Below are 20,989 nucleotides of genomic sequence, written 5' to 3' on the forward strand. Positions count from 1 at the left end.
GCAGTAGAGAAGTAACTAAGAAGCTAAAGATAACTAAGCGGATTAACGAGTAACAACAATGTATCATTCCCTTCCCAGCTAGAGACTGAAAAGTAGACACAAAGTGTGCTCACCTTGTTCTTTTCGTCTTGAATAATTTCCAGCAACTGGTCTACATGCCCGTCCTCGATGCATCTTTGGCCTGCTAACTGGAAGAGGCCAAAATCCTCTTCTTTAAAATCATGCTCCTCTAGGATTTGCTGTTAAAATAGAAAAAAAGTACAGATGCAAATATAGATTCGGTATGAATGAGTTCCTGATTTTGTCTCTGGGAAGAAAAGGAAACCTTAAATTCTAGAGAAAGTGCGCATAAATACATAAATACTTTAACAATTGACTTTATTTTGCCCTTGAAACAGGCTCTCATGATGAAGTTTAAGCTGACCTGGAAACTTCAGATCCTCTTGCCCCAGCCTCTGAGAAGTGGTTATAAGCATGAGTCAGTATGGCTCAATGCATGATCTTAAACCTACTGTTTCAAAGAAACCTATGAAAACAATCATAGGTCTAAAATTAATGGATATTGGGGCTAGAGAAATGGCTGGGTGGATAAGAGCATATGTTGCTCTTACAGAGGACCTGAGTTCAATTCCCAGCACCCAGGTGAGGTGGCTCACAACCATCTGTAACTACAGCTCCAGGTGGATCTGACACCTTGGGCTTCCATAAGCACCTGCACACACAGAGAGTTGAGGATTTCTTTTTAATGTGTCTGTGTGCGCGCACACACACACACACGAGTTTAGTATTTTTTTTTATTTTATATATATGAGTGTTTGCCTACAGTAGGTGTGTGCCTGGTGCCTATGGAAGCCAGAAGAGGGTCTGGGTGTTGGGTAATAGACCCAGGTCCTCTGTGAGAACAACTGAGCCATCTATCTAGCCCCCCTCTTTTATGAGACAGGGTCTCTCTACATAGCCCTGGCTGTCTTGAAAATCACTATGTAGATCAGGCCACCCTCAAATTCACAGAGATCCCCCTGCCTTTGCCTCCTAATTACTAGGATTAAAGGCCACACGTGTAAAAATAAAAAAATTAATTAAAAAATCCAGCCTACCTTCCTGATCTTATGCTGTTTATTTACAAATCCAAAAAAGCAGCAATTAGATAAGGCAAATAATATGAGTGACCACAGCGTAATTAAAGATAATATATGCACTTTCCATAGTTTTCAAAGGTGTTTTCAGGGAACTACTTACGCATCTTTTTATTATGCTCTGAAGTTCCTCCACAGCCATTCTGAAATGAACTAATACAAAACACAGTTAATTGTGTGATACCATGAAAATTATGTTTCATTCTGACAGTGAACACCATGTAAAGTTTTACAGCTCAAATGCTATTACTGAACGTTCGTGTGCTAGCCTAATAAAGCATTTTTTTGTTTTTGTTTTTGTTTTTCAAGACAGGTTTCTCTGTAGCTTTGGTGCCCGTCCCGGAACTAGGTCTTGTAGACCAGGCTGGCCTCGAACTCCCAGAGATCCACCTGCCTCTGCCTCCCGAGTGCTGGGATTACAGGCGTGCGCCACCATCGCCCGGCTAATAAAGCATTTTTAAAGCCCTTATCGTATTGCCTAAAAAGCACAACTGTGAAAGAAGGAAAAGAGAATAAAGAAAGAGAACCCGAGAGAGAACTTCCCAGAAGAACCTTTTTTTCCAACAGGGGAAAATTTTCCTTTCATGAAAAAAAAAAATCCAAACCGTAGACCTGGGATAAAAATTCTATTCATTAGGGATTTTTTTAAATGTCCCATTGACAAAAAGTGAAATCCAACACAATTAAGTCACCCAAAGAAGTCAAAGACCGCGATGCCCTCCACCCCTTCTCTAGAGGACCTGCCCTCCCCAGAGTAACCAACCAATCCCAGTCAGTGAGATCACCGAGGTAAGGCCACCGGTGGTGACCGGGACTCCCTGCCGCAGGGGGCTGGAATCTGCCCCGCTGGAGAGGACAGGAAAATCACACCCTACCGCGCCTATGGGCTGAGCCGAGAGGAAGCCATTTGTCCCCGTCTCCCTGTTCCTGCTGGGCAGAGCGTCCAGGCTCCAGCACCTCAAGGGGCCTAGCAGGCGAGCCGCGTGCTGCGCGGATCCTGGCCAGAGAGCCCGGACCAGCCCGACCCAGCACGTCCACCTACCCGCCAGACCGCGCGCTCTCTCCACCTCCTTCCTCCACCACCTCGGCCAGCGCAGGCCGCACTCCGGGGCCCGCCCCCTCCGGCGCTCGCTCCTCCCCTTGCCCCGCCCCCTCCGGCGCTCGCCCCGCCCTCCCTAGGCCCGCCCCCAGCCCGGTCCGGGCAACGCGTGGAGGCGGAGCCTCGCGATCGCCGCGCAAACCCTCCCCTTGCCTTCCGACGGCATTTCCCATGGCTGCCTCTGCTGCTCCTCACTGTTTGGGCCCGAGTGCCCGGGCCTCCAGCACCCACCGGAAGGCTGCAGGTAGGAACGCGAGCCTCTTCAGGTGTGGACCCTGAGGCCCTGGTTTGAGTACTACGCACGCGCGGAGTGCTGGCCGAGGCCGTCCCCGGGAGGGAGGGCTCCGGGTGGCTGGTGGGTCCCCACTGCTTCCCTGGTGCGGTCGGGGAAAGAATCCCGCGAGAATCCCACACTCTTACGCAGGTGTTTCAGGATCTCCCCCTGCGTGGGCTGTGCTGGGGGCCCCTAGGGAACAAGTGGCCGAGACAGGGGTGTTCAGCGGCTTTGAACCTTGTGCCTTGGTACCGGGTCTCTGAGATTCCAGACTCCTTTTTTAAGGCAAACTGTCCATTTGGGAGACGAGAAATATTTATCGTAAAAGTACCCAGTTTAGTTATTTTTTTTCTTTTGACGCACTTGATTAAAGTAGATACGATACATGAAAACAACCAGTCCCCAAAGAGACAGATTTTGGTCAAGAAAAATTGAAATGTAGTTAATTTACAGAAACTGTGAAATTTCCTTCCTGTTTACCCTTTTTTGCAAGTTGGAGTTGGAAATGTGAGAGAAAAGGAAACGCGGGCCACAGGGTGTTGTTGGGTAAGACTATGCACTAAATGTGTGTTTACCCTCACTGGTCTCTTCCATTGCAGGCACTAAACAGACAAGGGTCCTCAAGCCAGAAGATGCTTCCAGAAGGTAGACCACGTGGACAACTGCATTTCACTCTCTTTTTATCTCATTAATCAAATCAGATGTTTTTGGTCCTGATGTTTTATTTTCTGGTCTTGGGAATCGAGCTTCCTTCAGGCTTCATACGTGCTAAAAAGCACTCTGTACTGTGATGTGTTCGCCTGAACAGTTAAAAACGATCATGGATACCTGTTTTGGAGAACACACTTGCGAGAAGACGTAGGAAGCACTATTATTTCTCACGGCTGTTACATCCTCCAGCTTTAAGAAAGCAAACTGGAGGCTCGGACTGTAGGGAACGCCGTTCCTGAATTAACCGAGTAGTCCTTTCCCTTCTCTTCAGGTGCACACTTATTGTTGTGTATGCCAGGCTCATTGGGACCTTTTGCCTCCTTTGTAACGTCAAGTACGGATTTAAAAACAAACAAACCAAACCGTCTTTATTGTTGGGAACTTCTAAAATGTCAGGGTCTCTCATGTCCCAGAAGATCTCAGGACAGGAGTTGTCTGTGGAGACATTAAACCTATCTATGGCTCTTCACCCCAAGATTTGCTAGTTCTTCTAGATATTTTCCAAATACGAGATGGCCTGTATTTGGGTTATGAGAAATATCCGTATGTCGTCACAAATTGCCGTGGGTGCTGTAAGAAAAAGGCTGGCGATGGAGGAGGGGCCAGTGACTTAGACCGGCAGACCTGTGGGTTTTCTAAAGGTCTTCAGACAGTGTAAGGCAGACAGTAGAGTTGAGAGACTAACAGCTGGGGTGACAGTGTGGATGAGGACCCTGAGGTGGGATGGTGTATGACATTCCTAGAGGGGAGGAAGGAGGCGGAATTCTGTTCATGTAGTACCCAGCATGTCACAGTGAGAAATTTAGTTTGTAAAGTGCAGAACAGCAAACTTTAATTTTAAGACTGTAAAGGAATCCAAGAGCAGAATGCCTGAGACCTGCTCCATACCCCACTGTCTTAGTTAGCGTTTCCATTGCTGTGATGAAACACCATGCCCTAAAGCAACTTGGGAGGAAAGGGTTTATTTGGCTTACACTTCCACATCACTGTTCATCATTGAAGGAAGTCAGGACAGGAACTCAACCAGGGCAGGAACCCAAGGAAGGGTGCTGCTTACTGGCATGTTCCCCATGGCTTGCTCAGCTTGCTTTCTTAAAGAACATAGGACCCTAAGCCCAGGGCTGGTGCCACCCACAGTGGGCTGGGCTGTTCCCCACCAATCACTAATTAAGAAAATGCCCTACAGGCCAGCATGCAGCCCAGTCTTACAGAGCCACTTTCTTATTTGAGGCTCCCTCTCTCAGGCGACTGTAGCTTATGTCAAGTTGACACAAAACTTCCAACACAGCCATACCGATTGTCATCATTCGAGACAGAAGAAGCAACATTGACCTATGGGAAGCAGCTGTATGTAGGTATCTGTCAGTTAGGAAGACAATGGCTCAGTCAGTGTGGTTGATAAAAGTCAAGCTGACATGACTTTTATTGATGGGTGGGTACAAAATGAGAAAAATAGTTTTTCATGAAGCTTTTCGTATCTACTATAAAGAACTGTTATCTGTGTTTATATCTTTTGTGTTTAATACAGGAGTGGTCTCTGTATGGAGCTGGAGTTAGGGATTGTACCTCAGTAGTCGGGTGCCTGCTTAGCACCGACAAGGCCCTGATCTCCATCGTTAGTGTCTCAAAATAGCAATAAGATGATCTTGATGAAGTGGTAGGAAAAAATTGGTGTTTAGTTTCAAAATGCCCGTTTTATTGTATGCATTTTAAAATAAGAATTGTTGGCAAAACTGTCCCAGACTTCCAAGTTACGGTGGGGACACATTGCTCCAGGCAAAGTCCAGGAGTCTGAAGTCTCAAAAGTTAATGAAAGTAGGAAGGGACACATGAGAATACTCCCAGGTCCAGGTGTGAGGGAGGGAGGAGCATCGGGGACTACAGAGGTGTCTCCAGGACACTCATGACAGCAGTGACTCTCCATTCTGGGTGCTCTTCCTCTTCGGGTTTATGGAGACTCTGGTGGGGCCTGGGCTGTCTTAAAACAGCTCTCACAGGTGTACTGTGTGGAGATCGCTTATCGAGATAGCCTTACCGTTACGTTCCATGTATACGGGGCCACAGAGGACTGGCAGGATCCCACTGCTCACTGGAATAAGGCTTTCTCATATCCATATAGTTACTAAGTAAGACATTGTGATAAAGGAAGAAACATACTGTCTTTTAAGATACAGGTTCTTTCTACGCCGTCCACGCTAGCCTTGAACTCTTGAGTCTCCCTGCCTCCACCTCCCAGGTGCTGTGATTGTGGACATGGACCACCATACCCGTCGTCCTTGTCTGTAGGTGTCTCTGAGTGCCTTCTTGTGCTCTGAGCCTGGAATTAATCCTCATGGCCAGCTTCCATCTGCACACTAATGGATAGTTTGCTTACTTTTTGGAAGGTATTGGATCAGAAGTGGCAGGGTTAAAAACTACAGACTTTATTGGCAAAATGATAGGTTAGTGGTGGCTTTTAAAGCATGGAGTGAGCCAGGCGGTGGTGGCGCACGCCTTTAATCCCAGCACTAGGGAGGCAGAGGCAGGCGGATCTCTGTGAGTTCGAGACCAGCCTGGTCTACAAGAGCTAGTTCCAGGACAGGCTCCAAAAACCACAGAGAAACCCTGTCTCGAAAAACCAAAAAAATAAATAAAGCATGGAGTGTTGTAGATAGAAGTCTTCTCAGGGGACTAACTTTCTCACTGGCATTTCAGGCGAGCGGAACTCGAAGCCGCAGTGCAGAGGAAGGTGGAGTGTGAGAGGAAGGCTGTGCGCATCGTCGAGCAGCTTCTGGAAGAAAACATCACAGAGGAATTCCTAAAGGAGTGTGTATGTATGAAGTTGACAAATTACCAGATTTTAAATACGACATCTGTCTGTAAGGACTTACCCGTGTGTATGAGTGTCTTGTACATATGTTCGTGTATGTGTGTGCACTTTGAGTGTACAGTGCCCAGAGTCAGATCCCTTGGAGCTGGTGTTGTAGGTGATTGTGATCTACCCAGCACAGAACCAAACTCAAAAACCTTGGCAAGGGAAACAAATGCGCTCTCAACCGTCATTTTTAAAAACCGTACGTATGTATGTGGGAATGCATTCCACGTATGTTTAGTTACCTGTGGAGTCCAAAAGAGGGCATCGGTTCCTCTGGAGTTGGAGTTGCCAGCATTTATGAACAACCTGATGCGGATGGGTGGGAACCAAACTCAGGTCCTCCGGCAGAGCCATCTCCGGTCCCCCAGTCTAGTGTGTCTCGGTCTGTGAGACTTCCCTGCACTATTGGAACCTTTAAATTTTATTTCAGTCCTTAGATCCAGAATGTATGATCTGTCTTTTAAAATTACCAACTCTGATAATAGTTCTTGCTTTATAATGACTTTAAAATGAATTAATAAAAAGTACATAGTGAGATGGCCATAGTTACAATGTATGATTAAATACATACAACGTATGTAGTTATAACGTATGATTAAGTTTCCTTTATTACTAGTGGGGTGGGCGCACATGCCATGCCACGGCATGCGTGTGCATTCAGTTCTGTCCTGCCATGTGGGTCCCGGAGGAGAAACTCGGGCTGTCATGCTTGGCAGCAGAAACCTTTCCCCTCTGGGTCATCTTGTCCACCCAGACGTCGCCATGTGTCCAGCAGACACTCACGGAAATACTTTTCCTTCATGTGCTCCTCTAATTCTGACTTCACGGTCGTTCCATGATCTGTTCTGTAATCTGTTGGGGAACACCCTTTCTTTCTGTTCCAGGGGATGTTTATCACACCAGCTCACTACAGCGACGTCGTGGACGAGAGGGCCATTATCAAACTCTGTGGCTATCCTTTATGTCAGAAGAAGTTAGGAGCCGTAAGTGGTCTTTTCCTAAGTGTGTTTGTTAATCTCTACAAACATGTTGTGGAAAGAACGGGAACGAAAGCCTGAGGCCATGCACTAATAACTTGGACTGGCCGAAAGTATTAACCATAGACGACTTAATTCTCTGTGACATAAAGTTTGTGTCCCTCACTTAAATTCTTTAGTAAATTATACTTTATTTTTCTTTAGATACCAAAACAGAAATATAAAATTTCTACTAAAACCAATAAAGTCTACGATATTACTGAAAGAAAGGTAAGTTCAAAAGCTGTTTAATGTGGCAGTTAATTTTTAAATGGTATTAAATAGAATTCTAAATTTTGCTTTAAAATTTGTCTGTTAGACAATAACTACAGTGACAGATTGTTTCTATCTAAAACTAAGGTACTAAGAAAATTTCTTGCTTGAGCTGTAACTAAGAACGGAATCTGGGGAGTCAGGAGTCCGGTCGTTCTCAGCTGTGTAGCAGGTTTGAGGCTTCTCTGGGCCACCGCCCTCCCCCAAAAAAGATCTGGAACATTTAAAAACAGAAAGTGCACGGTAGTGTAAGCACGGGCAAGTAAACCAGGTTAAGAAGGATGAGCCAGGGGCGGATTCATCACATCTGTGAGCCCTCAGTACATGGCGACAGGAGTCTCGTAGGTGAGCAGAGAGAGGGTGGGTCTTTGAGGAGCTGGAGGTGGCACAGTTGTCCAAAGGTGAGAACTGACTCATCCCAGTCTGTATACAAAGTGGGTGGATAGATGTGTGTCCAGAAAGCAGGCCTCTCTCAAGACAGGATGGGAGAGTATAAACTTGGACAGAAAATTAGGAAAGAATGTGTTCATTAAAAAGTGAGAAAAACAAAGGCAGATGTGGTGGCTCACACCTTTTATCTCAGGGAAGCAGAGGCAGGGGAATCTCTGTGAGTTCGAGTCACCCTGGTCTACAGAGTGAGTACCAGAACAGCCAAGGCTCTGCAAAGAAACCCTGTCTTGAAAAGCCACAAATAGTAATAATAATAATAACAATAATACTGAGAAAGAGAGGAGAAAACAAGTGAAAAGTGTGAAGTTATATTTTCTACAGATTCATGGCCAGAACGTGTAGTCTAAGAGAAAGGAAGGCAAACGAAAGGGAGACTTCCATGTGCCAGGTGCAAATGGCTAGTGACCGTGTGAGAACACGCTAAAGCCAGTGTAAACACGGTGAGTTGGTTGCACAACTCCCAAAGGAGCTGGTGGGAATAGATGATGTTACAGCCATGTTGAGAGCCCATTTTGAAATCTCAGTTTTGCACCAGGAAGTGGGGAAGGCTGTGGCTCAGAACCAGAGCCTCTTACATAGTAGAGAGGCTCCTTAACGCTAAGTAAAGCCAGGAGCCCAGAAGCGTCTCACATTCTTTGTGACCAAACCTTTTTATTCTATTACATGCTGTGAAGAAATTCCTGGGCCGTGTGTACCGGAGTATATGTATGAAAGTATTCATAGCTATATAATATAGTATCGACATATAGTGGAATAATATTCTAATTTTAAAAAGAAAGTAAATGACATAGGAACCTTGAAGACATTAAGTGAAGTAAAGCGACACAAAAGGACAAATACAGGATAGCCCATTTCTATGGTCCTTTGCTCTCAGTGTTCCCTTTTATTCTTTGATCTTCTCGTTCATGTTCTCTGTAGGCTGTGTTTGTAAGAAGAAACATAATGAGCTAATTTTAAATGTTCCTTTCCAGTCTTTCTGCAGCAATTTTTGTTACAGAGCATCTAAGTTTTTTGAAACACAAATTCCGAAAACTCCAGTATGGGTTCGAGAGGAAGAGAGGTAATTGAATCTTTTTGTCTTGTTTGCTCCAGTGGTCGGGTAACCTTCCTGCTTTTGACGCTGGCTGAGAGCAGACTGAGTTCTCAGCAGAAGGTCAGTCACCGTTCACACAGTTTAGCCCTGGGAAGCGGCTGTATCTTAAGCATAGTTACTAAGGATTTTTAAATGGGAAACCTTACCTGCAAGTGTTTTTCTCTAATGTTGTAGTTTTGATCACAAAACTGGAACTCGCATTCTGGCCCTTGCTTTGCCCAGGGTGAATCCTGCTCGTGTAACAATCCTGGATTAAAGTAGTGACTTTTTTCAGAAGACACTGGCTCTTGGGAATCTGGCTGAACTCACTTTACTGCTAAGATAGCGGGCTTTGTTACAATGACTGCAGGACCCTGAGCTTTAAAAAAGCCAATATAAAAGGACCTTTTTGCTAAAAAATTTGAAGGCTTTTGCTTCAGGAAATAATTAAACACTTGTAGTATCTTACTGATGTAGAATTTAAAGAAATTTATTAGCAAAAGCAACAGTTGTTATTATTCAACTAAACTGTATAGAAACTCCAGACAAATACTTGGTGACATTAGTATCCTCCTAAATGACGCGTATTTGAAGAGACGGCACAGGCCGTGTTGTTTGTGGACAGACAGGGAAGAGGGATGCTAAGTAAATACAATGACTCAGATGTAAAGAGATGCAGTTGATGCCAGAGCTTTTCTTTAAGACAAACAGACGAAACCTCTCTAGATTCTGCTAGTTCCTTGGCAGCAGTGGCAACCTTTGGTGGTGTGTTCCTCTGTAATCCCTTCCTACGCAAAGCCTGCCTGTCACCCTGTAGCCTTAAACCGAACGTCATAAAGACGAAGTCGGTCGTTTCATCACTAGCTGTAGCTTTCTTGTTAGAGACTAAAGGCACCATCGTCCAAGGAAAATGGGCACCCACGCTCTTCATCTCGCCACTGCCTTGCTCTCGACCTTGTCTCTGCAGAGCCGCTGCCGTCGATGGCTGATCCAACACCAGCAGACTCCTCTCCCCCTGAATAACACCAGTTGGCTTAAGTTATCTTTGTCTTATTTCCAAAGACATATTCTCTGCTTGTTAAATTCAGCCCTCTGTCACATCCTTATACCTACTTCAAAACCATTTACCAAGCCAGACATGACTGTACGTGCCTGGAATCCCCAAATTCTGAGGAGGCAGGATGCCCCAGAGCGAAGGCCCTCCTTATCTACATAGTAAACCCCAGGCCAGCCTGGCCCACATGAGACATTGTGGGAAGGAAGGAAGGGAAGAGAAGGCGTGTGCCAAACAAGTTTTCCTGCCACCTGTTTTCCTCTGACTCAGTAACTCTTCGCTGACCTTTTCCTAAGCCTCATCCTGTCTCTTCAGAATGTTTACTTTTCCTCATAACTTGAAGCCTTGATCTATGTCACTTTTGGTTATTGAGCTTCATCTTGTTTATATAACCTTTCTTAATTTTAGTGGAGGAAAAAAGATGAAAATAGCCCTTTATTCCCCTAATCTAGACAAATGCCCTTAATTTCCAGAGTGCTCACTGTACATTTAGTGCCTGACAAGACACACGCACATAGCAAGGCACATACATACTCATGGCAAGGCACATACATGCTCATGGCAAGGCAATACATGCACATGCATATTCATGTGTATCATAAATCTCAGCCTTGAATTTAATGGTAATTAAGATAACAGAATAAATACATGAGTGAAATTATTTAATAACTTTGCTGAGTATGTATGATATAAATTTTGTGACATCACCTAATGACAAACTGTAAACAGAAGAGAAAAGCTCAAGGGAGCAGGTTGGGGATTGGACATTGGCTGCCAACAGGGACCCTCTCTTGGCCAGTGTTCCACTTTCCATCTTTTCAGTTACCAGCATTAACTATAATCTGAAAATATTAGATGGACAATTCCAGAAATACTTCATAAATTCTTAATTATAAATCATTCCGAATAGCCCAGTAAAAACTCACACCATGTTCCTCCTTGCCCACGGCATGCATGGTTCATCCCTTTTCCCAGTGTGATCACACTGTAGAGTGTATGTCAGGCCATGTCACACCACGTTCCTCCCAGTACACAAGGTCTTTTGAGCAGACCTTGCTCTGGTATTGGTCTACAAAATGAATTGAAAAAGAAAGATTCTCAAAAGCCTAAAAGATCCGTAGAGTCAATCCAGTTCCTTTGTTGAGTGTCCTTTCAAAAATGGAACCTATCCCGCGAGCTAATGATAGACCCTGTCTGAAGTCAGGCTCCTCCCCGCTGTGCTCCGCTGACTGGTGGGCATTAGTGACAGCTGCCCGTTGTCTAAGCAGAGCCCCCATGTGTCTGACGCTGGTCTGTGGTACAGCCATATCCTAGTTTCTCACGCTAGAAGCTTCACTGTGGTTGTGTTGTAGTTTAACAAATCCACTAGAGGTCACTGTTGTCACTGAGAATGGTTTTTCAATGTGTTGCTGCCTTTTAGAACAGCTGTTCTTATTGTTTAATGCAGAGATTTTTAAGTAATAAATGTAAAAGCAATTTAATGGTAAATTTAAAATACAAATTTTAAATCCATTCAAGTAATTAATATCTTATGCAATTAATTATAAACTTTTTAATTAATGCATCTTGCATTATAGTCTAATACATGCATATGCCTTTAAGAACAGTCATTAAATGTCTTGTTTTTTTCTACCACTTTTATGACATGCCGATTACCTGTGTGGTTTGTCACCGCAGTTTGAAGAGCTCTGTTTTGTTCACTCTAGTTTGGGTTTTTAGTAGTTTTAGTACCACACAGCGGTCTTTAAGCACTAGACCACTGTTCCTCCCTTGTGGAAGCAGAAGTCTTCTACCTCTGTGTTCGCCCGTTCTGATGTTCGGTCAGAATGAAACCGGACAGACTTGAGCGGCCTTGTCACAGGCGCGGTCTGATAGGCGTTTAGACGAACCAGCTTGCTGTTCTTTGTAAAGAGGAAGGCTGAGAGAAGATTGGGTCAAAGTTTAGATGAGAAGGAAAGCCAGGGTGTTTGGTTTTTTGTTTTTTTTTTTTTTTTTTTTTTTTTTTTTTTTTTTGATTTTCGAGACAGGGTTTCTCTGTAGCTTTTGGTTCCTGTCCTGGAACTAGCTCTAGTCCAGGCTGGCCTTGAACTCACAGAGATCCGCCTGCCTCTGCCTCCCGAGTGCTGGGATTAAAGGCATGCGCCACCACCCCCGGCTGCCAGGGTGTTTTAGAATGTGTTTGAGCCCTGGCATGTCAGGGAAACAGAATAATTCTAATTCAGTCAATCGTACATCGCTGTGAATACTAGGATGAATTTGTTAAATAATTCCCTAACTTTGTGCCTCAATAAGTTTACTACTTCTCTGATCGATGTGTTAGAGTTAGGAAGTCATTCATTATAGTGAAAAATATCTAAAATTAAAATGCATCCTGAAGTCCTGGGGAACAGTGCTTCTCTCAGGCATCTCCCCGTAGTCTGCCCAAGACGAACCACGAGGTCGTGCTGTGTTCATCTGCGTGATGTCCCACAGTGTGACTGAGGAATTGCTCACCCAGCTCCTGCTCAGAAACAGTGTGCTTCTACATAGTCTGCGCTTGAATTTATAAATCCCGTATGGTTTTATACAAGTAGAGTTTGGCAGAGCTTGGGGCAGGACTTTCTAGAATTATGAGTTAAAATCTAAAAAGGAAGGACAAGTGTTGAACAGCCGATTTTGTCTTTAAATATCACATCTGAGTGAATGGTTAATGCTGACAGAGCTAAACGCATCATGTGGCCTAGAGCTGGGGATTTTTACATATCAGTTCTCAGCAATAAACATGCATAATCTGAGGGGAGGAAGCCAAAAACCTCTGCAGAGCAACTTTTATAACCTCTCCCTGAGCAGCCACCTCTGCTCAGTGATCAGAATAAACTCCTGAAAAGATTTCACTATGTCTGAGGAGCTTTGAGGCCCCCACAGGGAGGACTGTTGGCAACCAGCTGTAAGTGTGTACATACACTTTGCAAGTGCTGCACGCGCGGCCACACACACACGTGTGTGTGTGTGTGTATGAACATATCTTTTCACAGGGGTCACATATCACATATTCTTCATACCAGATATTTACATTATGGCTTATAACAGTGGAAAAATTACAGTTATCAAGTAGCAGTGAAAATAATTTTATGGTGGGGGCCACCACAACGTGAGGAACTGCACTGAAGGGTCGCAGCATTAGGAAGGCTGAGAACCACGGCACTAGAGCCAGGTGCAGTGACATACACCTGTGAGCCTAAGGTTTCTGCAGAGGGATTAGGAATTGAAGGTCATTCTCCACTACCTGTGAGTTTGAGGCTAAATCATGTCTCAAGAAAAAAAAAATGAAAACAGTCACCTAGATTGGCTTTAATGAAAATAGGATAAATTATTTATTTTTAAAATTTTTATTCTCTCATACATTACATCCCATCTGCAGGTCAGCCCCTCCCCCGCCTCCTCTCAGCCCCTCCCCCCACCTCCTCTCTCCTCCAGATCCACTCCTCTTTCATTTCCCTTAAAAAAAAAAAAGAGCAGCCTCCCAGAGATATCACCAAACACAGCATAACTAGTTACCATAAGTCTAGATCCACGCCCCCATGTCAAGGCTGGACGAGGCCGCCCAGTAGGGGGAAAAGGGTCCCGAGAGCAGGCAAGAGTCAGAGACAGCCCCACTCCTGCTCTTAGGAGCCCCACAAAACATCCAGTTCAGACACACACAGGGTCTGTAATAGTCACTTCGCCCTGTGATCCCCTGGGAACCCTGCTTAGATGACTCTGTAGGCTGTGTTCTCCTGGTGTTCTCCACCAGAGCCTCTGGCTCCCACCGTCTTCCTCCCTCTCTTGTGCAGGGTTTGCCTGGCTCTGCCTAGTATTTGGCTGTGGGTCTCTGCATCTGTTCAGTGGTTGCTGGATGCTGCTTCTCTGATGAGTTGGGCTGGACATCGATCTATGAGTATAGCAGAGTATCATTAGGAATCATTTCATTGACTTTTTTTCCAGTCCTATTTGTTCCTATCCTGGGTCTCTGGGCTGTGCAGCCTCTGGTTCTGGCCCTTCAGCAGTGTCACAGGTGGGTTCCTTCTCAGGGCGTGGCTCTCAAGTGGGACCAGTTCCAGTCATTAGTTGGCCACTCCCACAGGCCCTGTGCCAACATTACCTCAGCGTATCTTGCAGGCAGCCCCATGCTGGAAACTTTGCCTGGTTATGGAAGATGGCCAGTTCAGTCTCCATGACTACGAGACTTCTCTAGGGTCACTCGCGTAGAGTCGAGGGAGTTTCCACTGCACTGGGTTTCTGTATCAGCCCCCTCCATGCCCCAGATTCCAGTCATCTCTCCAGTCCCTACCTGCCCCCCTCCAAGGGAGATGTGTGTGTCCTCTCTTGAGCCCTCCTTGTTATGTAGCTTCTCTGGGTCTGTGGATTGTAGCGTAATTATCATCTATTTAACAGCTAATGTCCATATATAAGTGAGCACATACCATGCTTTTCTTCATAGGTCTGGTTACCTCACTCAGGATGATTGTTTTTCTAGCTCCACCCATTTGCCTGCACATTTCATGATGTCACTGTTTTTAACATCTGAGCAGTACTCCACTGTGTAAAGGAACCACATTTTCTTTAGTTCTTCCGTTGAGGAGCATCTGGGTGGCTTCCAGGTTCTGACTGCTGTGCGTAAACCTGCAGGGAACATTGTGCCTGAGCAGGTGTGCCTGAGGTGGACGCAGCGCCCAGGTCTGGACCCAGGAGTGGAAAGCTGCCTCTTGGTAGGTTGAGTCCCAGTGATTTCCGTAGTGGCTGTACAAGTTTGCACTCCCACCAGCAATGGAGCAGTGTTTCCTTTGCTCCGGCATGAGCTGTTGCTTGTGTTTTTGATCTCAGCCATTTTAACAGGTTTAAGATTGAATCTCAGAGTTGTTTTGCTTTGCATTTCCCTGAGGGCTAAGGATGTTGAACATTTCTTTAAGTGCTTTTCAGCCATTTGAGATTCCTCTGCTGAGAATTCTCTGTTTAGATCTGTACCCCATTTTTTAATTTAATTATTTGAATTGTTGATATCCAGTTTTTTGAGTTCTTTATATTATATATTAACCCTTTGTTGGATGTAGAATTGGTGAAAATCTTTTCCCATTCTGTAGGCTGCTGTTTTGTCCTATTGATGATGTCCTTTGCCTTGCAGAAGCTTTTCAGTTTCATGGGGTCCCATTTATTGATGTTCTTAGTGCCTGTGTTATTGGTGTTCTGTGCAGGAAGTTGTCTCCAGTGCCAATGCATTCAAGGCTATCAGTGTGTCTAGTTTTATTTGACCCATTTGGACTTGAGTTTTGTGCAGGGTGATACAGATCTATTTGCATTCTTCTACCTGCTGGCTGACATCCAGTTAATCCAGCACCATTTGTTGAAGATGCTCTCTTTTTTTCCAATTGTGTATTTCTGGCTTCTTTATCAAAAAAATCAGGTACCCATAGCTGTGTGGATTTACTTCTGGGTCTTCAATCCTATTTCATTGATCACCTGTCCTTTTTTGCCATACCGTGTGATTTTTTATTACTATTGCTCTGCAGTAAAGTTTAAAATCAGGGATGATGATTCCTCTGGATGTTCTTTTATTGTACATGATTGTTTCAGCTATTCTGGTGTTTTTGTTTTCTCACGTGAAGAAGAGAATTGCCCTTTCATGGTCTGTAAAGAATTATGTTGGGATTTTGATAGGGCTTGCATTATCTGTAGATTGCTTTTGGTACTATGTTAATCCTATCAATCCATGAGCATGGGAGATCCTTCCATCTTCTGATATGAGTTGTGGGCTGGGATATGGTACTGAGAAGAGAGAGAGCTGTTGGGTAGTCTGGGCAGGCTCTGAGGAAGTGTTGGCGGTCTATAGGGTGGGCTTAGCGTGGGTACTACGTGCCAGCATGGCCTTTCTAGATTAAAAAATTTATAATCATTTTGAAAACATGTCTTAAGTAGAGTAGTTACTAGTTTTGTGTTTTCTAAATGAGCTTCCAGAACTATCACCAGGGCAACATAAATTATGAAGAAAATATTTAGCACGAAGAGAAATAACAATTTTAACATGCACAAAGAATTTTAACTTCATCTAAGAAAGGATAGAAAAGGCAGTGTATCCTGTCTCATTCTCTGTAAAGGTGCACACAACAAAAATAAACATCTCGTTGGTCGTAGTGTGGGACCATTACTCATTTCATAGGTTAGGGACCAACAAAGGCACTAAAGTCACTTAAAATACTGCCTGGTAAACCCAGCGTGATGATGCATGCCTACAATCCCAGCTTGAGGCCAGCTTGGTCTACAGAGAGAGTTCCAGGACAGCCAGAGCTATTACACAAAGAAACCAAACCAAAAACCAAACAATCTAGTAACAAGGTTGACTGAGTCTCTCTGTAAAGTCAGAGGGAACAGAAGCAAGAACAGTAAGATTTGCCGGGCGATGGTGGCGCACGCCTTTAATCCCAGCACTCGGGAGGCAGAGGCAGGCGGATCTCTGTGAGTTCGAGACCAGCCTGGTCTACACAGCTAGATTGATGATATAAAATGTTTCAGTTAGATTGTCCGTTGATTCAGCAGCATTTGGACCCCTGCTGCCGTCAGGGTTGTAAGCTAGAGTTTCCTCTCTGACCACAGCTTTGATCTTGTCTGCAGCCCTCAGCCGGCTGCGACCTCCTCCTGACCCTTCTGGGCTGACAGACTCTTAGCATATTTGATCTCAGACTCCACATTCGGTGGTTACAGCCTTGCCCTCAAAGACGATTCCAAATTCTTTCTTGTTTAACTTTCTGCCCTTTCCACCTCCCAAGGTCCAGTCAATTTCCCCCTGTACTTGGATTGCTGGACATTACTGAGAAAGTTTTTAAGACCAATAACATTTTGGGTTTTGGTTGTCTGGGGTTGTTAAACTACGTATTTTAGGGACCGTGGAACTTAAGCGTGTAGTAATAGGTACAAGATGCTTGGCTTGTGTGAAAGGGTTGGGGTTGGAATGCAGGTGGTGAGGAGGCCTGCTGGCTCGCATCTATAATACTAGCATTTGAGAGGCTGAGGCAGGAGAAGGGTAGATTTAAGGCTAGCTGAACTTTGTAATGGTTCCAGACCAGCCTGAAACGTAGTGAAACTCAAAAACAGGTAGATACTTAAATACATATACACCTAAGTACCCTCCCGCCCATGTCCACCTGGCCCCAAAGCTGTATCTCTGGCATTCCATGGCCTAATCACAGCTGCCCCTCATTTTCCCATTTGTGTTACCTAATCCACAGGTCTTCCTACTCACTCTCAACATCCATCCCAACCTCCAACCTCCAGTGTGTTTTAACCCACTGTGCTCGAACACGTGGGCACGTTGGCCTCCCTGTCAGCGCTGGTCTCTTCCCGTGCTCTCGGTTCTCTCTTCACTGCAAATGCAATGGTCTGCTCTTTGTTATAATTTTTCTTTCTTTCTCCCTGCCTGCCTCCTTGGTTTAGTCCACTCTTCTTGCTCTTAGAATGCTTCTCTTCCCTCTACTTTAAAAAAGAAAAAGAACAATAAAAGAAATGGTTGCCACCAAAATAGTTCTTGGTGATCTCAGCAAGAGCCGTTTAAGACAAGTATTGGGTGTAGAGCCAGCAGACAGAGGTTGGTGACAAGATGGCCGATGTGGAGCTGAAAATGAGTGCAGACTTTGTTTGTGTGTTCTGTCTACATGTATGTTTATGTTCCATGCGCATGCAGTGCCCTTCAAGTCCAGACGAGCACACAGGTTCCTTAGGTCTAGCGTTACAGACGGCTGTGAGCCCTCACATAGGTCCTCTGGAAGCGCAGTCAGTGCCCCTGCTCTTACCTCAAAGCCATCTCCCCAGCTCGAGTACAGACGTCTTTAAAGGAAGCTTACAACAAAGATGGTAGTGAAGTAGACACCTGCTTGCATGTTAAGAGGGTGGGTTTAAGCATGATTATCTGTTCTAGAAAGGTGGGCATAAAGAGTGAGGTTCATAGGTTTAACTTCAAATGTCGCTTAGCTATAAACTGTACAAAAGACCAGATGAGATCGTGCCTTTCAATCTTTCCTTGAGTGGCTCAGCATCATTTCTGATTTCCTGTTCATGTGTCTCTCATGCACATAACATGTTCTTATGATGAGTCTGATTTTTTATAACAAAAATCTGTTTGACAAAAAATTACTATGAAATTTGTGCGTGATATTTATGTGAGTGATATTTCATGTGTGTGATATATAAATATGTGCTATAGGTATATATGTGTGATATGCCTTTGTGAGTGATATATTGGTATATTAGTATGATATATTATTAGTGTGATATATATTAGAGTGATATATCTATATTTGTATATAGAGAGTGATATGTTGATATTTCAGGCACGATTGGTCTGATGAGAAGCTGAATGGACAGTACTGAGAGAGGAGATATAGGCAGGACTCCCAAGCAGGGAGAGTAAGGAGGAGGAGGAATTTAGGCTTGGGGGAAGAAAGAAAAAGAGATGCCAGGGCCATGTGTGCTGGGTATCTTGCTCTGTCGCTGTTTGCCTGGTCCCCTTGAACAGGATCAGAACATGAAGCTAGGCTGACAGCCAGCCTGTCTCTGTTCCCCTCAGTGGGGTCACATTCAAGCACATAGCTAAGCCAGCCTTTTACATGACTGCCAGGGATTTGTACCTGCCGAGGCGTCTCCCCAACCCTAGGAGGACAGCGTGTGTGCAATGGCACATGGACTCCGTAGCCCACCGCGGCAGCATCTTCCCTGGCTTGGAATCCTGGACTGTGAGAGTAGAGATAGCGTTAGCTGAGTGCTGACTAGAATGAGCAAGCAGGGACCCATGCGTTTATTCTCTTCCTGCTCTTGACTGTGGACGTGGTGTCTCCAGTTCCTCGGTGGTGGATTGTAGCCTGGAATTATGAGCCAGTAAGTTCTTTCTTTCCTAAATTACCTTTCTCGGTACTTTGTCACTGCCAGCAGAAATGAAACTGGACACCACATGTGCCTGGCAACCCGAGTTTGATTCTCAGAGTCCCTGTGAAGGCAGAAGCGAAAACTGACTCCAGAGTTGCCTGTGTGTTGACTGAGCTTTCTATCCCGACTGGTTCCACAGTTGTTCAGTCCCAGAGAAACACACAGAGGTCTACATTACTATAAACTGATTGGCCTAATAACTCAAGCGTCTTATTAATTCTTACATCTTAAACTAGGCCATTATTCTTGCCAATGTTAACCATGTGGCTTGGTACCTTTATCCATGAGGCATTCTCATATGGCTTCCTCTGTGGCTGGGTCACAGCTGTAGACTGAATCTTTCTCTTCCCAGAATTCTCCTGTTCTCCTGCCCCGCCTCTACTTCCTGCCTGGCTACTGACCAAATCAGCGTTTTATTAAACCAGTACAAGTGACAGATCTTACAGGGCACAAGAGCACTCTCCCACAGCACTCCCCTCCTCTCCGATCGCTCTAGCTGTGTCCAGGACACACAGGGAATGAGTGAGGGCATAGGTCGGAAGAGTAGGAGAGGGTAGAGACAGGGCCAGCAGCAATGGAACAGTCTGTCTGTAGCTGGGGAGTTAGGAATAACCATGCGAGGAGGGACCACGAACGCGGCGGCCATGACGATTCAGTGAGCAGGGGCAGTGGGGAGCTGGAGGAGTTGAGATGCTGAGGAACGACCTGCATTTAGCCTCCAATTGAAGGCTGAGGTGCGAAAGGAAAAACGCCTTCAAAAAGCTCACTCGTTTTTAAGATTTAGGAATTACTCAGCTGCAGGTGGTGGCAGATGGCAGACGCCAGTTTTACCCCGTGTACCTTCTGATGTGAAGAACTCCGGATGTGATGGGGAAGACTGCCATAGTCAGCAGTGAGCGGTTCCACACGGAGCCAAGAGTGACAGCAGCTTGTCACCGCTGTGATCACTGCCGAGGGAAACACGTGGGCCTGGCATTTTAAATTGGCAGCCTTGAAATGCCAAAATTCAAATAAGTTCTACTTTCATACGTGCGTTTCGCTTGTCTTCACTGAAAGGTCGGGTTAGTATTTTTGTTGTTGCTGTTGTCGGTTTTATTATTTTGTGATGATTTCCTAGTTTCTCAATCCTCCCAGTGCACCCTTGTTTGGGACTTTAGTCCTAAATGGTGCCTTAGTGTTTCTGTTTGCTTCACCTGTCTTCTTGGCATTTAGAAGGTGCTCGTTCTTATCAGGTTTGGAAGGAGCTCAGTGGTGCAGCCTTTGCCCAATGTGCCCGCTCCCTAATTCAAGTTCACACTACAAAATTCTCTGGAAAAGGCATCTTTTTAGTCACTTCAGAGATGCTATGGATTTTTTCTGTCCTCATGGATTTGCTGACTGTCTTGTTTGTCCGTCTTTGTATTTGCCTTCTTTTTTCTATGAAGCTGGCCTCCAACTTGCTGGGTCACCAAAGGTGACCTTGAACTTTTGTTCTTTGATGAGACACTTTGGGGAGACACAATACACAGGTCTACTCACCCCCAGTTAGGGCACCCACGACAGACCAAAATACTCATGAAGGTCAAATGTGATTTCTGACATTATGTACCAAATTGTTCATGAAATTAAGTTTAACTTACTTGATTTGTACAGCGACTGGAGAGGTGGCTCAGTGGGGAAGAGCACTTAGCTGCTCTCTCAGAGGACCGGTTCCCAACAACTATACGGCAGCTCACAACTGTCTGTAACTCCACCTCTAACTTACCTGACACCCTCTTCTGCCTTCTCCAGGCACTGCACACACAGGTTGCACCAACACTCAGGTCTGGTACGGTGGCACCGTTAATCCCAGCTGTGGGATATAGAGTAAGACCCCCCCACCCCCAAAAAAACCATAGTACAACAATATGATTGCTATCTCAGGAGTTAGGTTGATTGGATAAGAATTGTAACATATTCTCTGCCTTCAAGGAGCTGGTGGATTAGTGTAACTTAAACATTTACTTAACAGTTCTGACAATAAGAAACAAAGTAATTGACTACCCAGATCTGACAGTGTTGGGGATTTAGAGACTGAGTGGTCCAATACCGGGTGCATGGAATTTGACCTTAATTTGCAAATGACTTTTAGGTAAAAAACAAA

The 20,989-nt window shown here is 45.0% G+C and overlaps 2 protein-coding genes across 5 annotated transcripts in view; one reads left to right on the plus strand and one right to left on the minus strand.

Annotated features, from left to right (window-relative positions):
- Glmn (glomulin, FKBP associated protein) overlaps positions 1–2,236 on the minus strand; it is a 31,385-nt gene extending 29,149 nt beyond the window's left edge. For 2 of the 4 annotated variants that reach the window (XM_013350934.2, XM_026785168.1), the window contains exons 1-3: positions 2,179–2,201; positions 1,240–1,289; positions 114–239 (exon numbers count right to left, since the gene is read on the minus strand). In XM_013350934.2, the coding sequence (XP_013206388.1) occupies positions 114–174 (61 nt within the window). In that variant the 5' untranslated portion in view covers positions 175–239; positions 1,240–1,289; positions 2,179–2,201. Of the gene's footprint in view, positions 1–113; positions 240–1,239; positions 1,290–2,011; positions 2,105–2,178 lie in introns of those variants that run through there. The other 2 variants (XM_013350933.2, XM_026785167.1) reach the window with 2 other exon arrangements.
- A 102-nt stretch (positions 2,237–2,338) lies between these two features.
- Positions 2,339–20,989, plus strand: part of Rpap2 (RNA polymerase II associated protein 2) — a 70,696-nt gene continuing 52,045 nt past the window's right edge. Inside the window, exons 1-6 of the mRNA XM_005359647.2 lie at positions 2,339–2,479; positions 3,109–3,154; positions 5,915–6,029; positions 6,959–7,057; positions 7,256–7,321; positions 8,785–8,873. Coding sequence (XP_005359704.1) covers positions 2,407–2,479; positions 3,109–3,154; positions 5,915–6,029; positions 6,959–7,057; positions 7,256–7,321; positions 8,785–8,873 — 488 coding nt within the window. The 5' untranslated portion in view covers positions 2,339–2,406. The remainder of the gene's footprint in view (positions 2,480–3,108; positions 3,155–5,914; positions 6,030–6,958; positions 7,058–7,255; positions 7,322–8,784; positions 8,874–20,989) is intronic.

The sequence above is a fragment of the Microtus ochrogaster genome, linkage group LG1 (genome assembly GCF_000317375.1).
Source record: "Microtus ochrogaster isolate Prairie Vole_2 linkage group LG1, MicOch1.0, whole genome shotgun sequence".
In the NCBI taxonomy this organism is placed as follows: domain Eukaryota; kingdom Metazoa; phylum Chordata; class Mammalia; order Rodentia; family Cricetidae; genus Microtus; species Microtus ochrogaster.